Source organism: Nanorana parkeri, unplaced genomic scaffold (assembly GCF_000935625.1).
Source record: "Nanorana parkeri isolate BGI_ZX_2015 unplaced genomic scaffold, ASM93562v1 scaffold514, whole genome shotgun sequence".
NCBI lineage: Eukaryota > Metazoa > Chordata > Amphibia > Anura > Dicroglossidae > Nanorana > Nanorana parkeri.
In genome coordinates, this window is record NW_017306782.1 from 8,816 (window position 1) to 23,787 (window position 14,972).

The 14,972-nt window shown below is 44.2% G+C and overlaps 1 protein-coding gene across 1 annotated transcript in view; it reads left to right on the plus strand.

The window, feature by feature from the left end:
- Nucleotides 1-204: 204 nt before the first annotated feature.
- LOC108790936 (lipopolysaccharide-responsive and beige-like anchor protein) overlaps nt 205-14,972 on the plus strand; it is a 493,639-nt gene continuing 478,871 nt past the window's right edge. Inside the window, exon 1 of the mRNA XM_018561299.1 lies at nt 205-599. Within this exon, the coding sequence (XP_018416801.1) occupies nt 399-599 (201 nt within the window). The 5' untranslated portion in view covers nt 205-398. The remainder of the gene's footprint in view (nt 600-14,972) is intronic.

Genomic DNA, 14,972 nt, shown 5'->3' on the forward strand with positions numbered 1-14,972 from the left:
TGCTGTGATGCCTTCCTTCTACCTGCGGACAGGAGGGGTCTAAACGGCGCACAACCCCGTCCAATCACAGCGCTAGGAGTACAGGAACAGGGCGCACCAATAAGAGCTCCGCTCTGCCAAAAGCCCGCGGCTGGCATCCAATGACAAGCCGGCAAGCGGTGACAGCCACCAATAGTATGACGCTGAAGGCGGAGACGAGCTGCCACTTCCTAGGACGCTGCAGTGAGTGAGTGGGGGTTTGATCAGGGCGCACCTGACAGGAGGAGTTCCCGGTGTACAGGAGCGGTGCCGGTCAGGTTGTCTGCCCAGCACTGCCCGCACAGGACCACACGAGCAGCGGTGACCCCGCTCCGCTCTCAGCTAGGCACGACGGGCCCTGTGTGCCCCTGCACTGAGCCATGTCCAGCCAGGAGAAACAGGTGCAGACAACAGGTGAAGAGAGGAGAGCGCCAGCAGAGGGCCCCGACCCTGGCGGAGCCAAGGCTTTAGGCCCAGGGGTGCCCATTCGAGGTATCCGCATGAAGTTCGCAGTGCTGAGCGGATTGCTGGAGGTCGGTGAAGTGAGCACAAGAGACCTGGTGGATACAGTGTTTAATCTGGTGAGTTCTGCATGAGGAGTAAAGTATGGAGAGCTCTGAAGTCATCCCCTATTGGAGGGATTGTCACAAGTCCTGACCAATGGGTGCCCGCTGACTGCCCTGACCAATGGGTGCCCGCTGACTGCCCTGACCAATGGGTGCCCGCTGACTGCCCTGACCAATGGGTGCCCGCTGACTGCCCCGAGCAATGGGTGCCCGCTGACTGCCCCGAGCAATGGGTGCCCGCTGACTGCCCCGAGCAATGGGGCCCCGACCAATGGGTGCCCGCTGACTTCCCTGTCCTGTGGGTGCTCGTTGGCTTCCCTGTGCTGTGGGTCCTGAATGACAGCCCCATACTGTGGGTGCCCATTTACTGCCCTGTGCTATGGATTCTCATTGGCTTTAATGTGCCATGGGTCCTTAATGACTGCTTTGTCCTGTGAGTGCCCACTGACTACCCCTTCCTATGGATGCCCACTGACTGCCCCCCCACATACGGGTGTTTACTCTCTGCCGTGTCCTGTGGGTGCCCACTGTCTACCCTGTCCTTTAGTGCCCACTGACTGCCCATAGGGTAGGGGCGCCTGCTCCATCATGTGGGTGCCAACTGACTAACCTGTCGTGTGGGTGCTTGTTTCACCTTGTCAGTGGCTGCCCTGACCGGTGGGTGCCTACTGGCTGCCCTGTGTTATGGGTGCTTGCTTTGTCCTGCCAGTGGCTGCCCTAGTCTATTTGTGCCTGCTGACCACCATATCCTGTAGGTGAGTTTAGGGGACTAAATTTAAAAGTTATACTTGAACCCGAACCTCTGAGCCAGCCGGCTGTCACAGCCCTTGCTCCAGCCTCTTTTCTCCTGTGCTGCAGTGATGACATGTCCCTTAGCTTCCTCACGTCCTATACACCATGTATAGATGACTCGCATGACCTTCAACTGCTGCAGTGGAGGGGGAGAGATGCTTGGAGGATCGGGTCAATATAACTTTTTCTTTTACATTTTTGTCCCTAGAGGACAACAATTACTTCTTGCAGTGCGGGGTTAGTCCCACTGCAAGTATTAAAATGTTTTCCTGGAGTTATTTAACACGGGTTCACACTGTTGTGGTGCATTAACATGCATTATTTTACACGGTAACAAGCGTTGTATAAAGACAGCTGCCTAGTGCTCCAAAATGCACAAACAAAGGTGTATGTACTTTTTTTTTTTTTTTCTTCTAATGCAGTGCACCACAATGCATGACATTTGTGTGTTGTGCTGCAACGCATATGCATTTATGGAGGTGCACTGGGTTGCTATTAAGAATGAATGGCATTGCAGTAACACACAAAACACATGTTTTGCATGAGATGCGGTAACGAGTGTGTTAAAGCACAAACTCGGCCTAAAAGGTCGAGTAGGAATCCAACCCTCTTGGATTCCTACTGCTCTCTTAAAGGAGAACTATGAGGTGAGTGCTTTTCACTCACCTCATAGTTCTAGCCGACCTGTGACAATGAGACTGTCACAGGTCGGCTCAGTAGATCGGGAGGTGAGCGAACACATACCGGCGTTCACTCACCTCTCGATCCTGTCACAGCTCTCTGCCGTGACAGGGGAGGGGCTGGATTCCCCCCTCCCCGCTCCGATCCGCCAGCGCTGACTGGGGGAACGAACGGGGGATGGGGTGGGTACAGCTGGCTCTGTCTCTAGATAGGCAGAGCCAGCTGTCAGTCACGCAGCTGGGCGGATCCCGGCATAATTTTCGGGATCCGCTTCAGCTGCGGTGTCTCAGTATACCACGAGCTACAGCTCGCAGTATACTGAGCCTAGGGTGACGGGAGGACGCTAGTTTGTGTCCTCCCGTTACCCTAAGGAGAACAATGGGGAAAAGCCTTAACCCCATAGTTCTCCTTTTTAAGCTTCGTTAGAAAGGTGTTCCCTCACTTCCTGTCCTGCTAACGTTTTACCAGACAAGAAGTGAGGAGGGGAAGGCTCCAACAGCAACACAAATGGAAATAAAGACAATTTTTTAGCTGAGTAAGGAAGGCTAGAACCCCTGTTTGTGGTGTAGCACAGGGCTGGACAAATCTTGGTGAAGTCAGGTAGCCAATGCTCCTTTAAAAATTACAGCCTGTGCCTATTGATGCTTTCTGTAGTTGTCAATGGAGCTGGCTCCTAAGAAAAAAAGAATCCTGCTGGTTCTTGGACTCCATGCTAATTTGTTCACCCCTGGTGTAATATATTAAAGTGACACTAAACTCAGGAGTTAAATCTTCTTCAAAATGCATTCAAGTACTTCGACTAATAACAACAATGTATCTTATTTGTGTATCACTCAGCAGGAGATCCTCAAATCATCTCTGAATTGGTACTGACACTGTCCTTTCTGGAGGGTGGCTACTTTTGCTCCACATGGTTCCTGTGCATGTTGAAAAGTAGCCACTCCCGTGATGGGACTACAAGCTCAATACAAATTGGTAAACTAAACATGAGGTTGTCGTCTATCACAGGAGTGAGCTTGGAGTGGGAGCTACTTTACAACACTCACAGGGACCATGGGGAACAATAGTAGCCACCCTCCAGAAGGAAGGACAGTGTCAGCACCAATTCAGAGATGATTTGAGGGTCTACAGCTGAGTGATACACAAATAAGATAGCTTTTTGTTAATAGTTGAGGTACCTGAATGTATTTTGAAGATTTAACTCCTGAGTCTAGTGACACTTTAGGACACTTTCTGGCTTTGCAAGAATGTAAGTATGAAGGGCATTGGTTCACTCCCAAATACTTTACATATTACTCTTGTGTTTATAGAGACAGTGATTGATACCTGATGTAGCTCTCTAAGAAGCTCTCTAATGGACGAGGGCTTGGGCCTAACCTTCAAAGACAAATCACTTCCTTTCCCTTTATATAATTTTTTTAATGTGCTCAGCCATGCTACTAGATTCACCTACGATGAATTGATCACTTAGTCATAGTTTTCTTATTTTTAAACTATTCTGCAGCTCGTCATGTGGGTCATACACTATTTCTTATGACATGTCTTTGATCTAGTCAAGGAAGAACCATCAGCGGCCTTTGCCTCACTCATAAGTTACTCCTACAGCATCCTTTTATCTGATATTCTCTAGCAAAAGCAGCAGTAAATTGTGGCTATTGATATACCGTGCATGCCTTCTGCCGCTGCTACGCTTTGTGGTGAAGGGTTGTGGCTGCTCTGAAATCAGTGTCATCCAGTGCTGAATATATGTGCCTTGGACTTTGTACCTCAGTAGTTAGTAAGAGCTAAACAATCAGCTTCTGCTTCTTATACTAGTTTGCCCTTTTCCTGATAGAACTGTAGAAGAGGCATTGTACGGTTCTATAAGTAAAACAGTTTCAGTGTAATCATCTTAATAATATGTGATGTTTAAGTGCGTGAGTGCTTTAATGTATATTAATTTACATGTCTGTATTAATAAAGTATAACTAAAGTTTTAAACTTTACTCTCTCTTATTGTCCTGATCACCAGGAATCAAAGTGAGGGTAAATCCCACGTATTGAATTGCCAACAGAACAGGAAAAGATGGAAAATCTTCCAATAGGGAACCTTGTTTCCTTAATAACCCACCTATGAGGGGATTTCTCTCCCATTGTATGATATCCTCTAACTTCCTATTGGGCTTACAGGAAGTGAAGGAAAATCTCCTTAATGAGACAATGATGGCAAACCCCCCCCAAAAATAACTGACAGCAATTTTAACCCTCCTCCCTCTATGCTATCCAAAATGAGGTGAAGAAAAGGTTTTGGCTTTAGATTTACTTTAACCCCTTTAGCTCCCACAGCAGTGCACTCCTTTTGAAATAGGGATGCACCAACACTGTTTTTCCGGTATAGAGTACCGATATTTATATTTTGGCACTCGCTGATGCTGATTACCGATACTGGTACTTCTGCTAGAATGGAGCCAGCGTCCCGGGCAATGAGGAAGCTTCTTGATTGCCTGGGAAAACAGCTCCATGCTGTTTGGTTGGATTGATGCTGTTTGGTGAGAGGTCAAGCGCCATGCTGTTTGGCCAGATCGATGCTGATTGGCTGGGACGCCGGCTTTATGCATCAGTATCGAGCTCGCCAATCAGGAAGCTGGGCGGTGAGTCATTATCCGCCCTCTGGCTTCTTGATTGGCTGGGAAGCTGGCTCCATGTTCCCTTATGGCACTGCCGGTCAGAGGGAATCTCCCTCTGACTGGAGGTTCCGGTATTGGGGGGGTAAGTATCGGAGCATTTGGGCGTGTACTCGTACTCACCCAAATACTCTGCGCCGCTATCAATACAAGTATCGGTGCATCCATACTTTTGGACCATGGCATTGTTTACATTACCACTATGGGCCAATTGATTCAGTAATACATTTTTGTTTTTAGGACAAGGAGGCTTTCTTTCTGTGATCCAGTTTTGCAGAAATTATTTCTTATTTTTTATTATATATACAATCCATAGAAAATATAACAAAACTAAAAGAGGCACATTTTTTTTTTTTTTTTTTATTTATTCAGTGTTATGGGTTAATAAGGGGTTAAATAACAACCACTCTTCAGGTGGCTTTAACTGATGCCATAACCAGATCAAAGCTGCAAATGAATAAAGTGGAGTAGATCAAATATAACAATGTTACTTTGTATCTCTATCTCCTGTCTGAACAATATTTATAAACACTGTGTCAGATGGTGATTGTTTGACAGCAGCTTTTACAACTTCCATATTTACTTCCATACTTCCATAAGTGCAGGGTGGGAGTGGCAGAACACCAGTAATTTTTCCACATTTAAAAATGTTGTGCTTTCATTACAAATATTTCCTGGTGATCCTGCCATATAGGTCCTCGCAGGCACTTCTCTTATAGGTGACAAAGCTATGTCCCTGCTTCTTAAATGTTCTCTTGAGTTGTCACCCTGTCACATCGTCTCTCAGTGGAGTCTGTAAGTGGCTGTAAAGAAGCTGTAGGAGATCTGCAGTGCTAATATGTTACATGGGAAGGGTGAAAGCTGTATTTTATGCAAAAAGACACAGCGGCTGTTTGTGATAGTGATTTGGCAAACTTGGTATCAGAAACTGGGGTCTAAACCCCATTTGGACCTTTCTGTTGCAGTAGTGCATGGTAAACCCAGTGTTTTCCTGCAATGCACAATGTTCAGTGGCATTCATTTGGAATGGCACCCCAGTGCACATGGAGGGACAGAAATGTGAATGATGGCAGGTTTGAAAATGAAGAGGTAGCTGTGGTAACCGTTTTGTCTCCATTTTCCTTCATATTCTTAGCTTTACCTGGTCTATTTCTTCTTTTATGAATCTGTGTCTTGTGTAGAAGTATCAAGTGGAGGATACACTGACACTCGTCAGCCACTCTTGTGCTAAATAGGATGATCTCAAAAACCCCTTATAGTTGTCCAACTTGAATTTCCAGTTGTGTAACTAGACCAAGGAAAGTGATGTAACCAACATGCAGCTCACATGACATGGCAAACGTATATCTATAACTTTGGTTTGGTTAAACGGGGGCTGACTCGGCCCCCGTTTAGCTGAAATACCACTTTTGGTTAGACTGTTGCTTCAGGGGGAATTTATATGCTACTGATGCCTTTCCACAAGCTTGTAGTATTGAGCATTATCAGTTATTCCCAAAAGGCTGTAGAGTTTGGAGAAGAGAACAATCTAGGCCAACATGGCTGAACTGGAAAGTGAGAGGAATTGGAGAATTTTTCCGAATCGGCTGTTTTGGCCTAGAGTGTTCACTTCTCCTGCCTTCTCCAAACTCTCCACCCTTTTGTGAATAACCTTGCAAGTTTACTCTAGTCGGAGTAAATGCATAACTTGGAACATTGTGTAAAGGAAACTGAACTCAGTGCTCCTGTCTGCTGTGATCCACCCTCTCCCTTTGCTTTGCACTCTTCAGAGAGAGGTGGATTGTCCTCTGCCCCCCTCAGTCCCTTCCTCTTTATAAGCAGGGAGAAGTCTGGGTCCACTCCCCTTTCAGTGACTGGATAAGGAAGGTATCGAGGTCTGACTTACCCCCTTGGTGGATTGCTATGTGGTATCCCTCCTTCTGGGGCTAGTCTGGTGCAGGGGCAGTTAAGGGGCATTCCTGCTTGGTGACCCACCAGGCTCAGTTTACTTGACAAGCAGTGCCAGGTGCTAAGTTCAGGTGGGGTAGCTTCCTGGGTGCTCAAGTGCCTGGTTTCCACTGCTGTGAAGACACATTGCGAAGTTGGCAGGGCCTTCTTGTGCCTCTTCCTGCTGTTTCAGCTGTGTATGCTGGAAGACTATTTGGAGCATTCCTCTACTGCTCCCCTACTATGACCAGGGGGGAAGTAGCCTGGCTCCACCTAATGAAATGAGGAATAATCCTCTTTATTTTTAGAATATGTGATAGGATGACATGTAAATCTCTTCTCTTAGAAGCCCCTACTATGCTATGCATTGGTTCAGTGGGGTGTTCTCCCTTCTTACCATAACCTTCTTCTGGGCTATACTTCCTTTTTGAGTACCAAGCCCTACTTAATAGAAGACATAGGGATAATTTGGTAAAACTGGAGTTAAAAGACTCTAGAGCAGTTGCCCATAGTAACATATCATCTTCGCTTGTTTAATCAGGCTTTGAAAATGAAAGAGGGAAGCTGATTGGTTACTATGGGCAACTGCTCCAGTTTTGATAAGTTCCACTCTTCATTTCTATACACTGCACTGGCTTTGACTAAAAATCCGGGAACAGCTGTATACAGTTTGATATATATGTTGGGCTGTATCTGTACTATACACCAGTTGATTTGCTGTGCTGTTGGTTATTGGGGCATAAAGCAATCATTTTCATGGCTCTGCCGCTATCCAGAAATGAGGAAGAATCCACTTATGTTTATGTGATAAAATGAGACATGTGACTACCTTGTTATAGGAAGACCCAACTATTCCAAGTTTTTACTTGATAGTAGACTTTTCTTTTCTAATTCTCTGCTAAACTTTTTCCTTCGCAATGAGTTTCCTTAATTGGCATTTAAATCTGACTTCCTGATTGCACACACTCTTCTGTTTTCTTCAAGATCTAGCTTGTACTTTTTAACATCCCTTTTCCTCTCTTTGAGGCCTACAGCCCCATTCATACTAGCCTGTCAGCTAAAATGCTGTGCATTTAGCAGTCAGGCTAGTGAGTTGTCACTCTGCTTGAGCTGTCAATGTATACAGTTTAAAAAAAAACTTTATTGGTAGTGTACAATGTGTACATTCCATTCAGGTCCCCGCACATCAGTGGGGTTCGTTGTGCTACCATGAGGTGACCTACGGGGGCATCCAGGGCACTGCAAAAAAAAAAGCAATATGCTGCATTTTTACCTATGTTGTGTGAAGGGGGCACATAGTATACTGTACATTGGTTTTCTATGTGTCTATGTGATAAAGCTATGTTTTAAAAAGTTGCCTTACTACATTTTCACTGCAACAGCCTCTGTTCCAACCACATCCTTTTATGCTAACACACCACAATGCGCTGCTGTGTAGGTGCTACTGCTGTATAGTACTTTGTTATGACATTCACAATGTGACTGTGCAATGTGTTGCAGTAATGTGCTTAAAAATGGGGTCATCACTACACAGTATTCTGAATGGGCCCTATAAGCAGACCTACTTCTGCAGGGCCTCCTTTAAGGATTTGGTTGTCTTTGTGCCACTTTTTTCTTTATCTATGTTTGACATGCATGGTCTGACCCCTTCTTTTTTATTTTTTATGTTTGTATTCCTTCTTTTTTTTATGCATTAACAATCTAGAATGTACAAATGATCAATTAGATTAGTAATTCAAGTACAATACTTTATTTTTTTAGAACAAGGTATCAAGTACATAAAGATCTTGGTCTTTATTTCTATTTAGTCCCTAATAGTGGAGGTAAATGATATATTGGCATAACATTTGTTGTTTTGGGTTACAAAAGAAACAAAATGTCGGCGGGGAGGTGGTGGTAAGAGAGAAAGATGGTTAGTACAGAAGGAAGAAAAATAACAAGGAAAGGATAGTAATTTAAATACTATGTACATGTCTGGCCTCCTGAGACTGCCACGGGTTAGTCCTGCAAAGAGACTCTCATTTATTTTTTTGTAATAACCAGGCTTAGTGTATTCATTTGAAACCAAGGATCGTTTACATCACCCTGCTCAAAGTGTGCGCTTTCTGTCTGCACAGTTGGGTTTAAGGTTACATTGGTTTCATGAAGCGGTATTTCTGCTGCACAGAGACCTGCTTTAATAATTCATGATACCTTCAGGACTTAAGTATTCCCTCTTTTTTTATAAATGGTCTTGTTATAAAATGTTTGTTTTATTAATATATATTTCACATGTTGTACGGTTTTTAAGGTTATTTTATTTTTACATGCCCATTTTGTACGTGTGGTTCTACTTGCTTCTATTTGCTGAGATGTCTCCACACAACAAGTAAATAGTGGCACACCTGTTGAAGCTTATAGATAAAAAGTCTGATTTTAAATATTTTATTTTAATTATTTTTGTAAAGCACAAATTGGAAGGGGGGGTTCTAAAGGCACACTTAAATTCTAATTTCAGGGTCATTCCTGGATCCCTAAACCTTGGGACAATGCAATAGCAGATAAGGTTCACTGGTTGCTGGCTCTTTCCACTGCTGATCTTATGCAGTTCTCTATTGGCCCATTGCTGTGATAGGAAGTTCTACTGTGAAATGGCACATGTCTCATGCACCCTGGTTTTAGGGGTCTTGAAACACAAGGAGAAGTGACTCCTTTTTTTTTTTTTTAAAGCCAGAATTTCAAAATTGCCATTTAGCACGTGTTGGTAAACTTATTACAGAAATGTGCTGAGAAATCTGTGACTCCATATAAAGTTTGTAAAGACAAGCCAGGTCATTTCAGAAGAGAATTATGTAATCGTTAGAACTTTTTGGTAATCTAAGGTTTTATGTGGCAATGCATTTCTGTATGCAGGAAGCAGTTTTTTTTTTTTTTTTCTTTCATGTTAATTAAGGGACACAGAATTACAGGTAAATCAGAGACCATTGGTTTATACTGCTGCCTACGGGAGTAGTTGCACACTGGCAAACAATAAAGCTGTTGGCTAGCCTGTTATAATCCCTCCACGCCCATAATTCTTTAGGTTTTGGCAAGTATCATTGATGGATGTTTTTGACGATGGATGTTTTTTTTTTCTTTTTGGAAAAAAGTGTAACCATTTTTACTAGACCGTTTTTAACTATATAATTTTCATAAATGATTAGTTGGGCACTTATTTTTTCAATTTGATAAAAAAAAGTTCTGTTTTAAATAAAATACACAAATGGAGTATTACAACATAGTTTACTTTAGAATTAAACTGCATGCACAATTTTTTTGCACATAGCACATTGGAGGTGACAGGTTCTCTTTTAAGTTAACATTAGGAGTCTATTAGACCCCTAGGATCACATTTCCACTTCAAAGGAGCTTCAAAGCACACACATGGCTTGAATAGCTTCAGCCAGGGGATGTAAACACAGCAGGCAGTGGGTGTGTACAATAGCCAGTCTGCTATCGACTATTGCAATTTGAAATAGCCAGTAGCAGGCTGGCTCTTGCACCTGCCTGCTGTCAATTAGCAGAGGAGGACCTGAAGGAGAACTTTCTCCGTTAGGTCCCTCCTCTGCTGATTTGGCAGTGGGCTGGTGCAATAGCCAGCAGTGCTGCACTGTGTCCTGACCCGCCCCCCTCTCTGGCATCTCTCTCAGAACGGCCCTGGCGCCTGACAGCCAGTGTGTGTCCCCTCCAATGCCTGTGCTGATACAGGTGGGAGAGTGGCAGTGGAGTCAAGTCTGTGGCCATGGCCGGGTCATTCCATGGTAGGCTCACAAGCCCATATATGATAGCCTTTGGAAGTGACAGGCTCTCTTTATAGAGCCTGCCCTCCGATATAGAAGATTGAGCACAGCAATGTGCTCGATCTTCTGTACAGCCCACAGGAAGCACTGTGAGAATGGACAAGCAGGCTGCTACACGTGATCTGGGACCTGTTAAATGTAGAAATAAACCTCCTGCCTGGTGCATGGAACTGCATATCCCTCAACGGTGCTGTCGGTACACAACACTACCAGTTAATAGCCATTTCATGTGGTCATCATCATATTTACCAGGGTACTAGCTTTCCTGTGGGCTCAGCATTTTCCCATTGTGAGATACCTAGATGACCTGTTAAACAGTCAGTACACATTTTGGCTGTTCAATGGACTGTTTAAAATCTGCAAAGGTTAGATTGGATTCTAAACCTACACAAGTCCACGCTGGAAATAATTAATCTAGGTCATTTTGGATACAGTTCAGTCCAGAGATTTCCTTCCACTCACAGATTCGGACCCTACAGTCCAGGAGCTGCCCAAATCTCCGCTTTTGCATGAGAGGTCTGGTCTTGATGGTAACCTCATTGGAGGTAGTGCTGTTTCTCCAATTTCATGCCAGGCCACTGGAACTCATCATTCTGGCTGTGTGGGACAAGAAGATGCAAACTCTGGACTAAACTATGTGCTTCATAAGGTGATGTTTGGCCTGGTGCTTTAGGAATCCTTGAGAGAAGAGTAACCTGCAGCTGGTACACACATGCATTAAATTTGCTTTGAACTGCAACCTTATGCATTTACTCTCCGGAGAGCAGGCTTTACAAATAAACTTTTCCTAATGCCACTATGGAATTCCTTAATTTCCTTCTCAATCCCTGACCAAGGCAATGCACCCTCAGACATTAGCACCTGTGTTGGATGCATCACCTTTACCACCCTAAGGACTTAAGGTGCCCATACACTGCTCGATTCTCGTACGAGAATCGCGGGAAATCACGCTATCGTATGAGAATTGAGCAGTGTGAACGAAGACGTGCGACCGTTTCTACTGTACGGTCGCACGTCTTTTGTCGAACCAGCATGCTCGAAAACCAGCATGCTCGAAAACCGCGCACACTGCCCGTTCTGCATTGCGGTCACCGGAAGCCCGCCCCTCAGCGGGGCGGGCTTTCGATGATCGCAAGTATGATCTGCCCGTCCAAGGTGGGAAGATCATACGAGCTTTTAATAAGCATACGACCATCGCAAGACAAAAGTCTTGCAATGGTCGTAAGGTGTATGGGCACCTTTACCCTAGCAACTTTAAGGTCCGTATGGCAACTCCTGACCTCATGAATATGTTTTATGATTGCTCTATGACTTCATCTCAGTTTTCACTGTTGTGTGATTATTTTTATGCCTTTTAGCTGTTCATTAATACTTGCATTGCAAATACTAAGGCGGGACAGAACAATACACCGCATGTCACTAAATTACTTGTACCATACACCAATGAGCAAAAAGGTGAAGGATAACTGCCAGGCATTGTCCTTTGTGCTGCAGTGCTGGAGCTCAGCCCAGGTATACTCACTAAAATGTCCCTATTGAGGGATGAGTTTGAACAGTGGGATGCATGTGGAGGAACATATATGTCTGCTAGGGCTGCAACCAACTAATCGATTTATCCATAAGGAGAATAGTTGTCAATTATGCTCATTATCGATTAGTTGGTTGGATCCTCTAGCTCGCTCTTCCATGTTGGGAGGACACAGCAAGCAGTGGGCGGGTGCAACAGCCAGCCTGCTATTGGTTATTGCAATTCAGTTGCCGTCTGTGGAATCTTGCCACTGGCAGCCATCATTCCCTGGCTAAAGCTATTCAAGTGCCATGCATTTACAATACAATTAAAATAAAAATATTATACGATTTGGGGATAAAAAAAGCCCTTTTCGGTTTCGGCCTAACAAATTCTGCTGTGGGATGTGCATTGCAGTGCCATTCATTTTAATGGCACCCCAAACGTGTCTCCTACCCACAGTGTGATCGCCTGCACTGGAAAGCATGGTACTGCAAAGCTCTGCGTTTCAGTGCAGTGCGATTGCAAAAAATTGTGCATGTAGATTTATTCTAGAGTAAACTTTGTTACATTGCATTTGCGTATTTTATTTTACATTTTTAAGGATGGTATTTATATAATTTTATTCAATTAATTGAAAAAATAATCAGCCAACTAATTGATTATGAAAATATTCACTGGTTGCAGCCCTAATGTCTGCCATGTCCATAAATCTGGGTTTACATTGAACTACACTGCTCAAAAATATTAAAGGAACACTTTTTAATCAGAGTATTGCATCAAGCCAATGACATTCCTGGGATATTGATTAGGTCAGTTAGGTAGCAGAGGGGGTTGTTGATCAGTTTCAGCTGCTTTTGGTGTTAATTAAACAGGTGCACTAGATGGGCAAAAATGAGATGACCTCCAAAACAGGAAAGGTTTTACAGTTGGAGGCCACTGACATTTTTTTTCCCTACACGTCTTTTCTGACTTGTTTTTTTCACTAATTTTGCAGTCAGTGTCACTACTGGTAGCATGAGGCGATACCTGGACCCTATAGAGGTTACACCGGCATGCCAACTCCTCCAGGATGGCACATCAATACGTGCCATTGCCAGAAGGCTTGCTGTGTCTCCCAGCACAGTCTCAAGAGCATGGAGGAGATTCCAGGACACAGGTAGTTACTCTAGTAGAGCTGGACATGGCCGTAGAAGGTCCTTAACCCATCAGCAGGATCGGTATCTGCTCCTTTGTGCAAGGAGGAACAGGATGAGCACTGCCAGAGCCCTACAAAATGATCTCCAGCAGGCCACTGGTGGGAAAGTCTCTGACCAAACAATCAGAAACCGACTTCATGAGGGTGGCCTGAGGGCCCAACGTCCTTTAGTGGGCCCTGTGCTCACTACCCGGCACTGTGGAGGTCGATTGGCATTTGCCATTGAACACCAGAATTGGCAGGTCCGCCACTGGTGCCCTGTGCTTTTCACAGATGAGAGCAGGTTCACCCTGAGAAGCCATGGAGAATGTTATGCTGTCTGTAACATCATTCAGCATGACCAGTTTGGTGGTAGGTCAGTGATGGTCTGTGGAGGCATATCCATAGAGGGACGCACAGACCTCTACAGGCTAGACAATGGCACCCTGGCTGCCATTAGGTATTGGGATGAAATCCTTTAACCCATTGTCAGACCTTACGCTGGTGCACTGGGTCCCTCCTGGTGCACGACAATCTCCGGCCTCATGTGGCGAGAGTATGCAGCCAGTTCCTTGAGGATGAATTAATTGATACCATTGAATGGCCCCCACGCTCGCCTGACCTGAATCCAATGGAACACCCCTGGGACATTGTCTCGGTCCATCCGATGCCGCCAGGTTGCACCTCAGTCTGTTCAGGAGCTCAGTGATGCACTGGTCCAGATCTAGTAGGAGATACCCCAGGACACCATCAGTCGTCTCATTAGGAGCATGCCCCGACGTTGTCAGTCATCCATACAAGCACGTGGGGGCCATACAAACTTTAATGAGTACCATTTTGAGTTGCTGCAATGAAATCTCAGCACAATGGACTAGCCTCCTGCATCATTTGTTCACTTTGATTTTTGGGGTGTCTTGGAATTCAGCCCTCTGTAGGTAGATCATTTTTCATTTCCATTAAATGATGTGGCATCCTTTGGTTCCTAACACATCACCCAGTCCAGTATACAGTAGATAGCCAGCATGATATGTTTCCCCATTGAGATCTGATGTGTTTTTCATAGTGTTCCTTTAATTTTTTTGAGCAATCTATATATTTCCAATGCTGGGAGGTTTTAAAATGACATTACCTGGTAGACATCCTTCGCCTTTTTCCTCCTTGCTGTAAGGACAGTGGAACATACTAAATAGCTGAGCAGATGCCATGATGCATTTATTTATCCCTCTCTTTAGACCTTTTTGATATCTTCTGTGATCTTCCTCGGAAAAATAAGAAAATACAATCCTAATAGGATCTGTGTACATGATGATATGCTTAAAGGAAATATTGTCGCTTGATTCCCTTGGATGCAATAATTTGAGACAATTGAATGTTGAAGGGGAAAATGTATATGCCTTTTTTTGTCTGTGCTTTATTTTTATGTATAACAATTTGTAATAAAAAGGTTTTGATGTTGCATGGATCACTTGTGGTGGCCAACATTATTTTTGTACGTGAGTCACCATTTCAGGTTGTAGAGTCCCATATACAGGTGCACTTTTTGGTAGTGGTGATTGTTCGTTGTTGTCGGTTTCAAACATTTTTTTTTTTTTTTTTTAATTATCTGAACCCACGAAAAGACAATCACTCTCTTGGTTATTCCCCAACATTCGATAAGCTCACTATAGGAAAAACCTGTTGCTCCCTCAGCGGCCATCAAAAATAATTATTCCAACAATCTTCCTTGGTGTCCCTAGAGAGCATCAGTGTTTGTTAAAAGCATATGTGAAGAGCTACAGTAGAGGAATTGTGGAGGAAAACCAACCTAAAAAAAAACCCAGAGCA